The sequence below is a fragment of the Heloderma suspectum genome, chromosome 7 (genome assembly GCF_057233095.1).
Source record: "Heloderma suspectum isolate Gila_16-S chromosome 7, 16-S_ref, whole genome shotgun sequence".
Classification (NCBI taxonomy): Eukaryota; Metazoa; Chordata; class Lepidosauria; order Squamata; family Helodermatidae; genus Heloderma; species Heloderma suspectum.
Genome location: NC_139464.1, coordinates 112,376,299 through 112,394,369, shown reverse-complemented (window position 1 = coordinate 112,394,369; position 18,071 = coordinate 112,376,299). Strand labels below are relative to the sequence as shown.

Here is an 18,071-nt window from a genome sequence, read left to right as displayed (position 1 = left end):
AAATGCAAAGCTTGTGTTCTACCACAGACTGACGGCCTCTCTCCCAATATAAACTGTTGTATGTTAAACAAGCTAGCTAAACAATCCACAGTTTGTAGTTGGCTTGTTTAGCACTTGACTAGAGTTTATTTTAAATCATGGTTGCTGGTTCTCATGTAATAACAAGCCAGGTATTGGGCAAAGTGAAACAAAATCCTGGTTTATTCTTCCATCTGCATGGGAAGAGGAGGGGTGCATATGAGCCTAAGGCTTTGCTCAGGCTGCTTTCTGCTCAAGCACATGGCTTAGTGTTATGTGCAGACCTTGGGTTTAGATAATGCAGGTTTAACAGCAAACACCATCTTGAAAGAGGCATTCTCCCTGTACAAGAGACAGGGGGCAGCGGGGAGGCCTTTTCTAAGATGGAACCTTCCATCCAGAGTTTTGTAACTTAAAAAAAAAATCCTGTTAATTAGGGGAGCACCATTTCAAATCAATAAATCAATGGTTTTTTTAAATTAATTTAATAAATTTTGCAATCTTCATTTTTAGTCTTAATTATTACCTGGATTATCCTATGATCTCATTTGTGGCAACGTATCAAACATTCCATTGAGATGAAGGCAGAATGTTGTCCGAAGATAACACTTGGCCAAATATAATTGGCTGATGAACACCCAATCTCCGGTCAACTTGCATATTATTCACCTGACTTGGGGGCTACGTTTTGTGTTAACATTTGCTGCAGGGATGATTTGTTAATTTAGAATTAAAAGGATGAATGGACTGACTTGATCCTGAAGGCAAATATTGACTCTGGTTTGTAGAAAGTTGGACTTTGTACTAGAGGTGACAGATCCAACATCCCTGAAAATGGAAAAAGAGGCAGCTACTGAAGCTCTGAAATCCAACCAGGAATCTGTCATTAAAGAAGAGGTATGCAGTGGGTTTGTTTTTATCTGGCATGATATTTCAGAGCAGCTTATTACTGTGTTTAAATGTTAGACTATATAGCAATATAGCATTTTGTTATTCTCTGCAAGTGCACCGTTTCCTACTATGAAAATAGCACATTTTTGTCAGGGTAAGTCTTATATTGGAGGTTATTCTATGTAATCTGTCGAGAATTTGGAAGTGATGGGATAGTCTGGGGAAAAGAAGCATGTGCATCAAAGAAGTCCTGGTAGAAGGCATTCTTTGATACATATGTACTCTGGTCACAATCTAATATAGTTAAGCACTGCTCAAGGCAGCAATCCTAAACACACGATGGAGTAAGCCCATTGGAACATAATGTGACTCTTGTCTAAGTAAACATGCACAGGATTGCATTGCTTGTCTCTCTGAAATCAGTGAAACTTCTTTGCTCTTCACTGTGGCCTGGATTGCACGGAAGACATTGTTACCTTAACAGCATAATCCTATGCACGTATACTCAGAAGTCTCACTGAGTACAGTGGGGCTTACTCCCAGGTAAGTGGGTATAGGAGTGCACCATAAGTTATGGATATCCATGATCAAGTTTCTGTTGACTCTCAAGGATCATAGAGAGGGTCTAACTCAGGGATGTTCTACTTCTCCACAAAGCTAGATAATCTATGATGCTGTTGATGCTCATGTTCAACTTCTTTTTAATAGGCGTTCATGGCCTCTTGTGTACATGTTGCACTTCTTGTCTTTTCTGTCTTGGAACAGCTGATGGTCCACATAATGTCCAGTTTACTTCCCTTTTCTCTAAATCAGCCATATGCCCTTTTGCTGCTAGGACAAACTTGCTGTGACTGGTTGGGATAATGATTTGCCATTTGTGTCACAATGCTGCCGGGGGTCGGAGGGGTCGGTCACAATTAATCTCTAGTCCTTTATATCTTCTGTGCAACATTTCAAATAATTGCTCAATCTTCACTGGTGCCGTTTGGTGTAACATTAAAAAAAAAATCTCCAATGACATTTGGGCAGCAAACTGTATACATTTTGTGTGAATATAGCACAGTTTTGGCCAGGTTTCCTCCCTTAGTGGCTAAGCAGCTAATCTAAAGCAATTTAAAATGAATCCCAATTCCTCCAAATGTACCTATAAGCACAGCTGTTGAACTCTTACAGTGTAATCCTATGCATGCTTATTTGGAAACAAGTCCCACTGTGATCAGTTGGGATTACTCCCAGGCAAGTGTACAAAGGGTTGCAACCGTAAGTGCCTACTTGGTTGCTTTTCCCCCTTTGCATCTCCTTTTTATTTCTCCTGTTCCTTGCTGTATTATTATTTTCTCCTTTTCTCTCTCTTTGTAGTTGGAGTTTCTCCTAAAGTCATGAATGAGTGCTGTAGCTGAATGGTCTCCTTCCATTCTCTGGCCAGGTTTGCTCTGTCAATAAATAAAGCATTAGTGTGACATCCTTGGGGTCCTGCACAAGGCCCTAGTTCTTGGGGGGTCATTCAGTAAGCCAGAGTAATCTGGTGTCTAGCATCCCAGCCTGTCCACTGGGTCCTGACTCACCATAAACTTATCCAGAGTAAACCACAGACGCCACCTATTGAATCATAGAGTGGTAGGGCTCTCTTTAAATATGCCCGACAGTGCAGATAAAAGCAAGAATGTAGGTTGAGATTTATTACATTGGAATTCACGCGGAGCAGAACGCAACAAGTATTTAAGCCAACTATAGTATTTATTTGGGTAACGTAACAACCAGAAACACAAAGTCATTCAGTAAAGAACAAGAAATGAGGTTTCCACCTCATGAATGGATCCAGCATATCTGACTCCCCGCTCTCTACCAGCTAGCTTGACCACCCGCCTTTTTTCCTGGCTCTTTTCGACTGACTCCTCCAGCTGTCACTCCCCACCTGTCACTCACTCTGGCTCCACCCACCATTCTACTTCACTCTCTGGTTGACCCCCTTCTCTCACTCATCCTTCTGTCATGATTAGTCAGTGCCAGGTCCAGGTTTTTGTGGGCCCTTATCCAAGACATCCTCAGTGGGCCCCTCCCTCAGTGAGTCTCCGTTTTCACCACCATTGTCCCCAGCTGCTCTTGCTTCTCCTCCTCTCCCTCATCATGGCTGCCTCTTGCTTGCTTGACGGGCAGAGAGCCAGCGAGTAAGGAGGCCATGGCATCTACTGCTGCTCTTTCTTGCCACCACTATTGTCCAGGCCAGAGCAAGAGGCAAGTGAGCAAGCAGGTTGCAACAGGGAAGAGAAGGAGCAAGTCTGGGGGGCCCTGTTGGTGTGTGGGCCCTTGGCAGGTGCCCGGCCATTCCTACCCTGCTTGCTGGATCACACCAAAGGTCCATCTAGTCCAGCACTTTTTCCAACAGCAGCCAGCCAGGTTCTCTTTGAAAGCTAATGAGCTGGGCACGAAGGTGATGGTCACCCTCCCCTCCACTTGATCCTAGGGTCTGGTATGCAATCAGCAAAATAATAAAGTTATTATCATCATCATCATCGGGCCTGGTAGTCTTGAAGGGTCGGCTGCCATTTAGATCTAGGTGTGGATGAGTTGGTCTAATTCTGGTCTGTGTCAGTTTCTCCTGGATTCAGTCATAAGTCTGCTCTGGGGACCAGACGAAATTCTCCCCACATCTATTTGCATAGATGCACCATTTCTGTCCTGTCACCCAGTGAGTTAATAGCGGAGCTCTCTTGAAATTTGGTTTCATAGCATTTCCCCTTTATTAAGCACCCCTTCCTTGGAGGGAGAAAGTCAGTCCATTTCATAGGGAGTAATTCTCCCTATTTAGTTCACATTATGGAAATGGCACAAACCCGTCTTTTTCACTCACCTTGGGTAAAATTCCATCACTATCCCTGTAGAAAACAACTCCGTGTTTATTCTAAATGTTGTAGTTTCAGTCAGTTGTAAAGATCCCTTTTTAGGTCATATGATCCTCTTCCGTGTGTGCATAAACAAATTATAGAAGGCTCTCTTACTCTGAACTTAAATGTGTCAGTTCATGGCAAGTACTTCTCCATTTATTTTATGAGGCATCGATATTTTGACAATGTCTATCATTTTGGTAAGAGCAAAACAATTATCCTCATTCATCTATTGATAAAATTCTGCCCCTGCTGCAGTTAAAGGGAACATTGCAGATGGCTTCAGTTTTCCATACTAGCTATAGTAATGCTAGTGGTAAAGTTTTCTTAGTTGTTGTTCAGAATCACTGTCCTTATGGTAACAATTTTATTGTTTAATTTATGGTTCCCCATTTTTAGACTATTACAGAAAGAAAATGGGTAAGGCTTCAACAGACAACTTACCTCGATCCTACAGGTAAAACAAGGTAACCAAATATTTTCTCTGTGTTGCTCCGTGCCTAGGAGTTATCTGCTAAACCAGTGGCTTTCAAACTGTAATCTGGGGAACACTAGGGATTTTGAGGGGTTCCTTAATAAGATCAAATACTCCCCTAAGACACCTTACTCATCCCTATCTATTTTCCCCTGCAATACAGATCCACAAGAGAGTGTGAACTGTGTTCTAAGATGTATGCTTGGCCATGCAAGGGAGTAGAGGAATATGAGAGGCTGGGCCTGTACCCTGCAGGAAATGACCCTGGACCCTCAAATGATGTCTCAGAATTCTCTGCAGGAGTTCCACAGCCCAAGACTTAATAAACCACGGTTTATTAAGCTGGGAATGTTTAATCTGAACCAGCTCGATCTTTTATTGTAATTCAGCCCTTACAACTGTCTTTTTTTTTCTTCCTCATGCCCAGGGCCGCATGCATGCTGCAGTTCCCCTGGAACACAGAAAAACCACAGAATGCGACACTTGCCCTAGAAATCAGCTTCCTGAGATTATCGGCTTTCATTTAAAAAAAAAAGCATTCAGACCATCTAAGCTAAGATGCCATGAGATTTTTGCCTATCCACAAACCCCCTTTGCTGTTCCCCTTCACTACTCCTTTTATGAAGAGCCACAATTAGACCAGTAACTCTCTAATTGATCACAGTTTCCTGTTTTGTCCAAACTGGGAAACGATGATTACCAGCTTTGGAACAAGCCAGGAATTGGGATATGAAACCACAGTCTGAAGTTTGTAACCATAGCTTCCTGGTTCGGATGAAGCAGGAAACTAAGGCTTGTTCAGAACTTCCTGCTTTAATCACGGCTCTTGGTAAAGGGAGGACTGAAGGGACTGTGGGCCCAGGCAAAAGGCTTGTGCAAATCTCAGCGTCGTAAGCCAAGATATTGTTCAAATCGCCTCATAGTTTTACTCCGTTATGTTTGCATCACTGTTTCATTTTTGGCCTTGCCAAATGCATCTTGGATGCTAGAGGAGTTGCTGAGTAAGGTTTCTAGCAGTCAGAGGGCAAGACTTGTGTCCTAGAGCGTCTTCCTACATCTCCCATGACTGGAAGCAGAATAAACTCAGCAAAACTTGGAAAATGCACCATTAGGCAAAATAATAGGTCATTCATATCTGCCCAGGTTGCGTATATTACACAGAGTGTAGAATTCTGCATTTGTTGGCACTGGATATGTGCATACTTTTTCTTAGCGTAGCGTATAACCATACACTCAACCTTGCTTATGCTTTTGAGGGTTTTTTTTTTTTTGTTATGAACTATTTCAGAGAAACCAGCAGAAACTCTGTACTTAAACTGCCTTAAGTTAATGAAGACCTCATTTTTGTAATTAATACGTGTACTGCTATTTTCTTCCCATCCCTTCAATTCTCATAGAGTATGGGAATCCGTAAAGCGTACTACCAGAAAAGAGGGGGTTTCTGCTGATGGTAAGCAAGTCTCTTCTTTATGAGTGTCAGAAAACCTCAGTCACCAGTGAATGCTGTGTCTTCTAAATGAGATAGTCTGATAAGCTGGGACGTGCATGAGAGGGCTGAGATGCACTGTTGTCTGCAATTATCAGTGTTCACTTGCGAATGTCAACATCCATCAGACTTCAGGCGTTTATGCTGTAAGGTATACATTTTCTAGTTATTGAAATGATTTTAATTATGATAATGGATTTCATTTTGACATGGTAGCCACAGTGGTTTATAAAGGTGAGTGGTAGTGTGTCAACAGGGCCACTCTCAACTCTGCTGAGAAGCCCACTCCGTCAGGCTTTGTCCTGCTATGGCTGAGTCAGGCTTGGCATTAGGTCAAATTATGGGACAATCCAAAAGGCAAGGCCAGAAAGCAGGCAAATGGTCAAGCGCAATGGTTTCAGTCTAGTGTGGGATCAGATTAAGGCATGAATGGTCACAATATAAGCAGTGGTCACAGCACAGTATTACCAGGCAAGTCCAAGAAGCAGAGACAGAAGTCCAAGGGTTAGAAGCCCAGAGGTTCAATCACAAGGCAAGGTCAGGTAGATACAAGGCACCTGGGCTGGTAGAATGATGCTCTTCTAGCAATGGCTTGCCTGAAACTAAAGGCTGCTATAGCCAGAGCTTCCTGAGCCCAACCCAGGGCTCAGCTGCAGTGCCGGGCCCTCTGGCAAAAGTCTTACTCAGGAGGAGGGCTTGCTCCTGAGGAGCCCTCCTTTGAGATCAAGCACTTCTCAGAGGAGCCCTGTTGGCCTGCCTCTTGAGGCAACGACAGTCCCAGGGGCTAAGTGGTTGCCCAGCGTCCACCTCAGAGACAGAAATCTCCTCTTCCTGCAGGGACAGACCCAGACCCATCTCCCTTGAGGGCCCAGGCTCCCTCAGGTCTCCTGACATGGGTGGCTCCTTGGTGTTGCCTGTCTCTGTCTGGGAGCTCATGCGTGGCTCCCCCGCTCGATCAACTGTCACCTGGTAGTAACAATTCCCTCAGAGGGAATTGCTGTGTAGAGGGAGAGAAGGGAAATGGAGCCATTACATTGGCTCTGCTGAGAGACCAGCAACTTTTGGCTTCTCCTCTTTCTGACTTGCTTGCTTTTCAGCTGGTCATTTTAAGAACTATAATTTTTTGTTTTGGTGTATTTTATACCATAAACCTAAGGACAGGGACTGTTTCACTACTGATCTTTGCTAGTCACCCTGGGAACCTTTCTTGTCCAAAGAGCAGGGTTTCTTTTAAATGCTTCAAATAAATAAACAGGCCCCAAACATGTTTTTGAAGCAAAAGGAACCACCTTTGTCCTCCCTCACCCCTTTTTATTATCAGGGGGTAGAAAAGTGCAAGATAATGTGGTATAGTACACACTTGAATACTTGTGACGCCATTAGAGCAGTTTGGAAAGGGTGCCACATGGTCTTCCTATTCAAATTATGTCCCAGGGAACCCTGGTGTTGCTCAGAAGCCTCTCAGAGGGTTCCTCATGGAGAGAAATAATGGCAGACAAGTGTCCCTGAAAAACAGCTTGCCTGCCAATAGCAATCTTTCCCTACAGTGGGCTGTTGCAGGCAAATGTTAGGTGTGTTATAGATTGTGTTCTCAGTTGATGTGGGAGGAGGGTAAGGCACCTTGTGTCAGGGTGGACACTGAGCCCATAGAATCCCAGAGTAGTTCTGATTCTGAGGAAGACCAGTCGCTCCTGGGAGAGGAGCGCGCTCCTCTTTCCCAGGACCAACAGCTGACGAAGATTCCTCCCACCAGCATTCCTCGTTTAGTTAGCAGTCCAGGGAGTGACCCAGCACAGATAGCAGACTGGGTGGATGCGCGACGCAGACGCAGAGAGCGGCGCCAGATGGAGGGCGCGGAAAGGAGGCGTAGTGCCCGGTTGGCGCGCAAACAACGGCTGCGCCCAGAGGATCCAAGGGAAAAGGGGAGGGACTCTCCCTAGTCCTTAAGTTCAGGCGTCTGCCAGTAATTCCCTTTCAAACGGGGACCAACTGTTCCAACTTAGGGCATAGGTACTGTGCTGCTCAGATCTAGTTGCAAACGGTATAGTTGTTAAGTTGTAAAAGAAGAATAAAGCTTTGAAAGGAATCCCTTTGTCTGTGTCTGGACTTGGCTACTGGATTAGACTGAGAGAGGCCTCCAAGGAGCCCTTGACACCTTGTGTGATCTGAGGGTGTGCCCTAGTTCATCTCCCAGAATCCTTGGCAACACACGAGTTACAAGTTGATGCAAAAAGTGCTCCCTGAAGACAGTAAGTTAGAAAAACCACTGCTCTAAGCTGAGTCAGTGTGGTGTAGTAGTTACAGCACTGGACTAAAACCATGAGATCCAGGTGCAAATCCTTACTTATTCTTGAAGTTCACATAGGCCAGTCCCTGCCTCCCTCCCTCCCACGCGTGCACACACACACACACACACACACACCCCCTAACCTACCTCACAGGCTTGTTCTGAGGATAACGTTTACAAGAACCTTGGAAACCAGCCTGAGCTCCTAGGAAGAAGGGTGGGATTAAAATATAATTAAAATTTAAAAATAATGTGAAGGCACTTAGAGGACACAGTCAAATAAGATGTCATGTCTTCTGCGTGAGAGAGGGATCTTCATCTGTTTCAGTGCAGTCTTGTGACCATGTTTTTGCAAATCGCTTCTCTGTGTTGGCAGGTGTTGTTGTTATTCCTGTATTACAAAGAACTCTCCACTATGACTGTGTTGTCCTAGTGAAACAATTCAGGCCTCCCATGGGAGTCTACTGTTTGGAATTCCCTGCTGGTAAGTGGTGCATCTCAACTTGTTTTTGCTTGTTAATTTTAACGTGAGGCCCATGCTATTTCATGCCATGAATGTACACTCAGAAATAGTCCGAAGGTTTGTTGTTTATTCGGTCAGTCGCTTCCGATTCTTCATGAGTTCATGGACCAGCCCACGCCAGAGCTTCCTGTCGGCTGTCGCCACCCCCAGCTCCCCCAAGGTCGAGTCCGTCACCTCCAGAATATCATCCATCCATCTTGCCCTTGGTCGGCCCCTCTCCCTTTTGCCTTCCACTTTCCCTAGCATCAGCATCTTCTCCAGGGTATCCTGTCTTCTCATGATGTGGCCAAAGTACTTCAGTTTTGCCTTTAATATCATTCCCTCAAGTGAGCAGTCTGGCTTTATTTCCTGGAGTATGGACTGGTTTGATCTTCTTGCAGTCCAAGGCACTCTCAGAATTTTCCTCCAGCACCACAGTTCAAAAGCATCTATTTTCCTTCGCTCAGCTTTCCTTATTGTCCAACTCTCACAGCCATAAGTTACTGTGGGGAATGCCATTGCTTGAACTATGCGGACCTTTGTTGTCAGTGTGATGTCTCTGCTCTTCACTATTTTATCAAGATTTGTCATTGCTGTCCTCCCAAGAAGTAAACGTCTTCTGATTTCCTGGCTGCAGTCAGCGTCTGCAGTAATCTTTGCACCTAGAAAGACAAAGTCTGTCACTGCCTCCACGTTTTCTCCCTCTGTTTGCCAGTTATCCATCAAGCTGGTTGCCATAATCTTGGTTTTTTTGAAGTTTAACTGCAACCCAGCTTTTGCACTTTTTTCTTTCACCTTCATCATGAGGTTCCTCAGCTCCTCCTCGCTTTCAGCCATCAAAGTGGTATCATCTGCATATTGGAGATTGTTAATGTTTCTTCCAGCGATTTTAACTCCAGCCTTGGCTTCATCAAGCCCAGCACGTCGCATGATGTGTTCTGCATACAGGTTGAATAGGTAGGGTGAGAGTATACAACCCTGCCGTACTCCTTTCCCAATCTTAAACCACTCCGTTGTTCCGTAAGAGTGGTAGCACGAGCAACTACTTTGCCCCGCATAGCTGCATGGTCATGTATGTATCTGGAGACCATGTATCACCTTTCACATGTGCTACAGCTCCGTGCCTCCGTTCAGCAGATATCAGTACGGAAACGGCTGCTACCACTGTTCCGCCTGGGCTCAGAGAGGCACCTGCTCCTTCCTTCACCTTAATTGCTGTTCAAAAGCATGAAGATAGAAGCGGGGGGGGGGGGGGCGGCGGAGGCTTTTGAAAGATTAGAGTGCTGTATTTATTGATAAGGGATTGTGAACACATACGGTGGGCAGTGCCAGTTTTGCGTGATTCTATTCTCTTTCCCAAAAGCTTATACAGCTGTATGCAACCAACTGGAGGAAAAAGCCCACTTTGCTTTTTGTGGGGGAGCCACCGAAGCTCTTTGTTCCTTCTGGCTTCTTAAGAGCAGCCCCCGCCCAGCCCCATTGGATCATTTAGCAGACCCTGGCCGTGGTTTCTGAGGCCAGGAGCAGCTGGCACGGCCAAGTGCACCAGCCTGCATTCCTCCCCCTGTGCGCTGGCTTTGGTGCGAAGATCCTGGCTTGTATTGAGTTCTCCGGGGTTCTGTCCGAACCGGGGAACTCTGGCTTAATGCCAGTACACAAATCAGGATCACATGGTTTATGGGTGATTGTCCAAACCGGGCCACTGCTTGCAAGTTTTCCAGTATTTTGCTTCAAAAAAGGGGGCTTGCGTTTTTCAGTTCATGAAATTGATGGCCAAACTAGACATCCGTACATCACTTAAGCATGTGTTTGTCCATCTGCATATTAAGCGTGGCTGAGGGGATCTTCTTCTGACACAAAAAGGAACATGGCAGAGCTGAGAGAGAAACCCCATTCCTGCCTTCCATCCCTGCACTCCACTGCTTTACTTGGTTTTCTCCCTGCCCATATGGCTTTTGGTATCCGAGCTGGGCTAGGGAGCAACTGCTTAAAGTACCAGTGTCAGGGAGGTAAATCAAAGGCATAGGGAGTTCAAGTTTCACTTCCCTCCCCTACATGCCTCCTTTGTGCAAGAAGTAGATCCCCTCACCCCTGCTTTATATGCAGACAGGGAAGAATGCATGCTTAAGATATGCACAATTGTTGTGCACGTTGAGTTTCATCTTGAGTCTCAAAATTCCAGAGATGGCCCCCTAGTCTGTACTCCTTGCAGCCTGGGTGCCATCCTGTGAACACTCTTGCTGATGGTATGAGGAACTTGGATTTATATGGATGGATGTGATGCATTTCAATAACTGGGGCGCTTGCCTCTCAGCCAAGCAGCATCAGCAGTTTATTATTTTCTAGCCCCGCTGACATCATCACCCACTCTAAATCCTTTTGATATAACTGATTGTAGTTCAAACATACTATTTACATCGCAGGTCTAATTGACAGCAATGAAACCCCAGAAAGTGCTGCTTTACGCGAGCTGGAGGAAGAAACTGGATACAAAGGGGACATCCTTGAATGCTCTCCAGGTAGCTTCTGTAATTTGTCTTCACTATGTGAAAGGGAAATAATGGTTCTTATCCTTTTGCACAGCACTTTCACCTGTTGAAAGCATTTCACATACATCAGGGGTAGGCAATGAATCTTCCCATCAACCACGGGAGGAAAAAGTGAGGGAAAGACCCATGTATGACACCTTGAACTCCTGGGTGGGAAAAGTGGGGTATACATGTAATAAATAAATATTGTGTACAATTGTGTCTACTGTTTATACATATATGAGTGAGGGAGGAAGAGGATTTGTTTTTGGTTTTTCTCAAGTGTCTTAAAATAATTGAACATTGATGATGCCTTTCTGTAGCTTTGTGCTTGGACCCTGGGTTGACAAACTGTGCGTCACACATTGCAACAGTCACCATTAATGGAGATATTCCTGCCAATCTGAAGCCCAGACAGAAGCCTGGTGAGTCCATTACTTGATAACTAGGCATGTATGAGAAATACATTTGTCTGTTTCTTATCAGGCTTTAGCCAGTTCGCATCTCGCGGACCAAACACTGACTCGAACACAATCTGCGCATTTCGAAACCCCCCAAAATGTGTTTGACAGCATGCGTATATTTGGAAAAGGCACAGAAGAATGTGCCCTTTCAAAAAATGCACACAAACACACCCTAATCAATGGGAGAAGAATGTGTACCGTTCAAAGATGCGCACAATTGATGCGTACATTTGGAAAAATATGCACAACAATACACATGAATTTTTAGGTGAAAAGAAAAAAACAAAGCTCACGGTCTGATATGGATGCAAGGCGGAACAAGCTTCAAGGTGGCATTTGAAGAACTTCAGCATGCCCAGGTCTTGCTTGTATGTGCATCCCTATTGATAACATCTTCTCTCTTGCCACAAAACAGCATTTTCAAGGTCAAGGCCTCATTAGTGTTCAGTGACTTCCCATTGGTCTTAGCGCATGTTTTTCAGGACCAAATGTAATTCCTCATTGTAGAGTAGAGTCTTATCGACATAATTGGAAAATACAGTAAACTCCCTAACTGCCAGAAACTAGGAGCCATTCTAGCCATTACAGGGCATAAGATGGTGGCATGGGTGTGGACTATAGCATTACAGGGTAGAAGTGATGTCAGTGCAGTATGTTGTGTGTCTGTTTGACTACTGCCCCACATAAAAAGCTCCCTGCTTATAGCAAATTGGTACATTTGGCTACATTAAACCTTTCATTCCAATAAGCTGTGTTACTATATATAGAGTATGCTTTCTACATGGGGAAGCATTCAGAAATATGGGCCCCACGCCCCGCAGACTATAGTTCTGCAGTCCAGAACTTACAGACACACAAGGTAATAAATGAAACCCAAGTGTGGCTCTTGAACTGCCGGGGAGCTTCATGCACCCAAGATCAAGAAAGTGCAACAGAAATTAAAATCCTCTCCGCCCCTTGTTGCTGTGCCTGTGTGCCAGTCCTGACATATCCTGTGGGAGGTGAGGGAAGAACCCAGGCAGTGCAATCTGGGCCGGAAGGAAGTAGCTGCTGTGTATCTGGGAGGATGCTGGCGAGACTGTAAAGAGAGGCCTTCGAGGGCCAAAGGAGGGGAAAGTGTGGCAACTACAGCGTTGGGGTGGGGGGTTGTTCCAAGCCAGGGGTGTTGAACCTCTTTCAGCTTGAAGGTCGAGTTCAGTTGTGGAGAAGCTCGGGGGGCATTCCAGTGCTGGGCGGGGCCAAAGGCAAAAGCGGTGGACCCAAAATATCAGTATATTTACCTTAAAGCTCTTGCCAGTAGCTAAACCTTGGGAGGCGTTTATCAGACTTTTAGAATGGGGAAGAACTGCACAAAAGCCAAGAAACCACCAGCATCTGACTTCCATTGTGTTTGTTCTTTCTTTCTTATACAGAGGAAGGAGGTATGTTGTACACTCAAGTTCATTATGGCGGGGATCACAGATAAGTATGCCAGATCTTTTTCAGAATGTTCCAGTGGGTTTTTAGCTCACTAAAATTCTTTTGCCTTTGTGGTCTTCTGAATGTCAGTATGTTTCAGTAACGCACTGAGGAGTGTAGGGGTAGTATCCAGTGTTAGTCCTACATGGAGTAGAACTATTGAAATGAATGAGACTTAAGTTAGTCGGGATGAACTTAAGTCCCATTCTTTCAATGGCTCGACTCCAACGTTGGATACTACCCTATGTGACGGGGCAAAGAGTTCAAACGAATGCAGTCTTTACTGCTGTTTTCAGAGAGGTTCTTCTCACCTAGGATGATCTGCAGGAAAGGGATCCCAGAATCTATTCCCACTTTAATCCTTACTTTAATTCTCTTTAAAAAACAAACAGGAAGAACTGTGAGTGGAAGGAAAACAGTTCCTAGCACTGTGCTGCAATCGCCAAATGCTTGCGCGCGCACAGGAGTACATACATTTTGGCTGGCCTTAGTACCTGGCCAACATTTGTGCTCATCACTGCTCCCCTTGGCTGCGATAGCATGCCTGGTTTTGGAGGCACTGGGAGCGCCTCTGAAGCTTCGTGCAATTGCAGAAGCAAGTTCTTGCCCTCTTCCCAATTGTGGGGGGAGAGGCTTGTCTCTGTTACCCTGAGATCCCTAATATCCCCTCATGCTCAGGTCATGATCTGGGAAATCCTTGGCTCAGAAAAAGAGTGGAGAAATCTCCCAGACACTGCATTGACTTCACAGAGGCTTGGAAAGCAGTGAGATGGCTTGCTACTTTTGCAGCCTTTCCGAACTCTGGACAAATGAGGGCGATCCCGTGCCCCTTCTCGAAGCCTGGAGAAGGGCAGAGGATTCTCCTGGACCAGAGCTTGCGTTAATGTTGGAAAAGCTTGGGGAGCAGCATGATCTCTTTCTGTGCTCGGAGCCTTTCCAAAGTCCACAGGGAATCCGGGAAGATTCCCCACTTTCTCCTGGTTATCTTGCCGTAACTGGTGGGGAGCTGACAAGTGCATTTGTGGACTCCTGCCTGCACAAGAGTTAATGCAGTGCTTTAAGGAAGGTTCTGTAGCAGTTCTCATGCTTCCATTTGTGCAGACGTTTCACAAACCTGAGCAAGCAGCGGACCATATTTAAATTTAGTTTCACTTTTCTTGAACAATACTGTAAGTTGAGATGTAGCTCCTCAGTAGCTCCTCTGTTAGTGCAAGATATCTTCTGTGAGCAGAAGGATCCATTTGGATCCAAGCCCGTATTTCTTGCAAATAGATTTGAAACTAGGAAGAGAGTTTCCATGATTTCTGTGGTAGCATTCACAACAGTTAATATTCAACAGATCTCAACTACAGTTCTGGCACTAACTTCTAAATCAGGGGGGCAGAAGAGGAGGCCTCTCTGCCGGATTCCCAGAGGGAAGCCTACCTTGTCTCCAGTTGCCAGCCTTGAGGCAAAATAGGTATTGACAAAGTGACATCTTGCTGGCAGTCCACTTTAGGGCATGGCAGCCTCCAGGAAAAGTATTTGCTGATCAGGGTTCTAAACCATGTGATAAAAGAACCATCTTCTACTTAAAATAGGATAGTCCTTTGTGATCCCCTTGGTAAGCAAACACTGGCTGCTGTCTACCTCCAGCCACTAGAGGGCAGACAGGTTTTTGCCAAAAAAAACTGGCTGTGGGTTGAGCAAGGAGGCCCTGCACATAACAGGCACAGTAATTTTGGCACATTGTAAATATGACCTTGGCTAGTCAGCTTGTTTTCATTCCAAGTTTTAAAATACATGAAACTCTATTATTTCATCTGCTTTAGACTAAAACAGAGACAGTTTGTGGAATAACCTGGCTTTGTTTAACTGTGCCCTTGTAACCTCGGAGTTAGATTACTGCAATGCGCTCTGCATGGGGCTGCCTTTGAAAATGGTTCAGCAACTGCAGCTTGCAAGCCACCTTGAGAAGGTTTCTGCCCTGAAAGGCAGCCAAGAAATATTTTAAATGAAAAAAATGTGCAAAATGTTGCCAGATTGATAACGGGGACCAGAAGGTCCAAACATATAACACCGATTTGGACGCACTTGCACTGGCTGCCTGTATGCTTCCAGGCCCGATTCAAGGTGCTGGTTTTGACCTATAAAGCCTTACATGGTTCAGGACCGCAATACCTGATAGAGCACCACTCCTGGCACAAACCTACCTGTAGACTGTGCTCATCATCGAAGGCCCTCCTCCAGGTGCCTCCTCTGAGGGAGGCTCAGAAGGTGGTACCAAAGGAGAGGGCCTTCTGATTATGGACCGATCTCCCCAGTGAGGCCGCCTGGCACCAGCATTGTTATCTTTTCAGCACCAGGTGAAGCCCTTCCTCTACTCTCAGGGAATTGGCAGCATATGATAGGGTTTTTAATCCAGTCCTGGGATTTCTTGATCATTAAAGTGTGTATGTGTGTTTATATGTGAAAGGTTTTTATATTATGTCCAATATTGTTTTGTTAAGGTAGGTAATCTTTGCAAACTGCCAGAGAGCTTTGGTTATTTGGCAGTACAGAAATGTAATACATGAAATGAAATGAATATAGCACAAATTATGTAACACCTAATTTTTCTTATTCTTTCCCCTCCTCAGAATTTGTAGAAGTCATTACACTACCAAAGAAGGACTTATTGCAGAGAATTGAAGGTAAGCACAGTCACTGATGAAAAGTACCATTAATTTTTAAAAAATGTTGTCAGGGTTCACAAATAGATACTTCTGAAGGGATTTTCTAAAAGTGTGATTTTTCTTTAATATGGTATGCAAGGGAAGAAAGACTTACCAACAGGAGATCTATTTAGACTGCAGTCCTATACCCATTTAGCTCAGAATAACCCTCACTGAACTCAGTGGAATGTACTTCAGAGTAGACATATTTAAATTTATTTTATGTAAAATGATTTTTAGGATGCCTTTAGGTAGTTTTTAGGTGGTAACGGTTCTCCTAGTAACTTATGATCACATCCTTCTGTGCTTTTAGAAGTTTATGGCCCTGACTCCCAAATCTTAGCCATGAAGTAAAGGTTCAACACAGTTGTAAGGATGTTTTAATCAGGGGGTGTTGAAACTCATTCAGACTGAGGGCTAAATTCCATTTTAGAGAAGCTCGGGGGGGGCATTCCAGTGGTGGATGGGGCAAAATACCAGCATATTGTAGCACAAAACTCTCACTGCCAATAACCAGCTAAGCCTTGGGAGAGGCATTTCAACCTTTTAGAATGGGAAATAAATTGCACAAAAGCCAGGAAACCCCCCCAAATGATCAGTGATCAGGGGAAAGCAAGTAGGGCCAGGGGAAGAGGGCATGGTCACACGGGGACCTCAGGAGGGCTGGAATTGGCCCCTGGGCCTGAGGTGCTACACTCCTGGTTTAATGCTCTGTGGTATGGGAAGTAACCATGGCAGCACAACTGGACCACAGCGAAGTGCAGCCCTGGCCAGGGGGTCTCACACCTTCTGGCAGATCACAGATGAGAGCATTTTTCAGCACACAGATGCACTTTTTGGCAGCTACCACATGCAGAAGGCACCCTTAAGTCAATCCAAACTCTCAAATGTCATGATACGTAGTTTCAATGCTATTGAGTGCATATAGGAGTCTCCACAATGCGCACACAACTTGTATTCTTTTGGGGCATTAGGATTAGGCCAATCCTGCCTTTAAAGAAATGTGTTTCCCCCACACACAGAGCTGGTGGCAGAAGAGCATCTCATCGTGGATGCAAAGCTGTATGCTTATGCCCTTGCACTGAGGCATGCAACAGATACGCCATTCCAAGTGCCGTTCATGAAATTCTAAGACTGCGTGGCACTTAATTCTTTGGAAGGATTTTCCTGTATTGAGTTGAAAGGTCAGCAACGTAATGGTGAATGAGCTGACCGTTAACAGTAAGCCTTTTTAAAGACATCTGTTAGTAGCAGTCTTGCTTTGAATAATGTAAGTGACCTGTTTACAAAATAAAATATACAATTTCTCTTAATTAATCTTCTGTATCTGATTAACCGCAGTGTCTGAAGACTAATAAATACATGTCGGACTACCTACCACCATCTGTCAGTGTATAATTCTTTCTCTCACTTCTCGGAGAGTCAAAGCTTGAGCCTGAGCCCTGGAATTAGTGTAAGCAGAAAGGGCGGTTTGTTGATGGGTTTGGACCTGGCATGCTTAAGCCAGGACTGACCACCACACATTTTTCATCTTTAAGCTGAGGACCCGCAGTGGAGAGAAGAAAACCACCTAAATGTGCTTCTGAAGCAGCTACACTTGTTGGGTAATCCATTTCAAATTACAAAGGCGTTTCCATCTAAGGATTTCTAAGCAGAACTACTCTGAAGTTAAGTGGTTATAGAACAACAGGGTTTTAACTGCCTATGAACAGAACTCAAAGATATTTGCCCAATTTTCTGCCTAGTAGTTTTGAAGTCTGGATTTTAAAAAACACATATCGGCATCAGGTGTATGCAGGCTGCACATGTCCCATCAATATTAGCACCATAGTTCCCTAGTAGAATGCTTGTTTACTATGTGCCTTAGGCATGTAGAACTTGGTAGTTACACTTTTTTTGGAGGCTGGGAACTAATTATCAGTTTAGTGCAGGAATAGGCAATGAGTGCCCTCCTGATGTTTGAGACTAGAACTCCCATCATCTTTAAGCACTGGCCATGCTGGCTGGAGCTGATGGGAGTTGTAGTTCAGAACGTCTGGAGGGCACTAGGTTGCCCATCCCTAGCTTAGCGACTGAGCTCTGAACCAGGAATTATATTCCCTGCTTCAGATCTCATCTCAACCGTGAACTGTCTTACTCCCACATCTGCAATACAGGAATACTGACCTATCCTTTCAGGGATCTTATAAGGATTACTGAGACTATGTGAAGTGGTTTGAACATTCTTAAGCACTACAGAAGTTAAATATGTCAATGCTTTAAATCAGTGTAGTTAAAACTGGGGTGAGTGGGGGTACAGGCTTTAAAAATGTATTTCCCCTAGAAGTTGTACCTGAGGTGCCTAATATACCTTAGCATTCCTTTGTATGTATCACTTAGTGAGC

The 18,071-nt window shown here is 44.7% G+C and overlaps 1 protein-coding gene across 2 annotated transcripts; it reads left to right on the top strand.

Moving 5' to 3' along the window:
- Positions 1-833: 833 nt before the first annotated feature.
- On the top strand, positions 834-17,000 carry NUDT5 (nudix hydrolase 5). 2 transcript variants are annotated; one of them, XR_014784541.1, is made up of 9 exons: positions 834-915; positions 4,194-4,261; positions 5,667-5,719; positions 8,419-8,526; positions 10,968-11,063; positions 11,396-11,497; positions 12,949-13,001; positions 15,613-15,666; positions 16,710-17,000. XR_014784541.1 is itself a non-coding variant. In XM_084811580.1 (8 exons), the coding sequence occupies exons 1-8, from the start codon at positions 853-855 to the stop codon at positions 16,817-16,819; spliced, it is 654 nt and encodes a 217-aa protein (XP_084667706.1). In that variant the 5' UTR covers positions 834-852; the 3' UTR covers positions 16,820-17,000. The 2 variants fall into 2 exon arrangements, 1 of the variants encoding a protein (XP_084667706.1); XM_084811580.1 differs by lacking the exon at positions 12,949-13,001.
- Positions 17,001-18,071: the final 1,071 nt, after the last annotated feature.

Coding starts and splice junctions, on each gene's coding strand:
- NUDT5 (XM_084811580.1), top strand. CDS start 853: ATGGAAAAAGAGGCAGCTACTGAAGCTCTGAAATCCAACCAGGAATCT. Junction 5,720..8,418: donor AGAGGGGGTTTCTGCTGATG/GTAAGCAAGTCT, acceptor CTGTGTTGGCAG/GTGTTGTTGTTATTCCTGTA. Junction 8,527..10,967: donor CTGTTTGGAATTCCCTGCTG/GTAAGTGGTGCA, acceptor TTTACATCGCAG/GTCTAATTGACAGCAATGAA.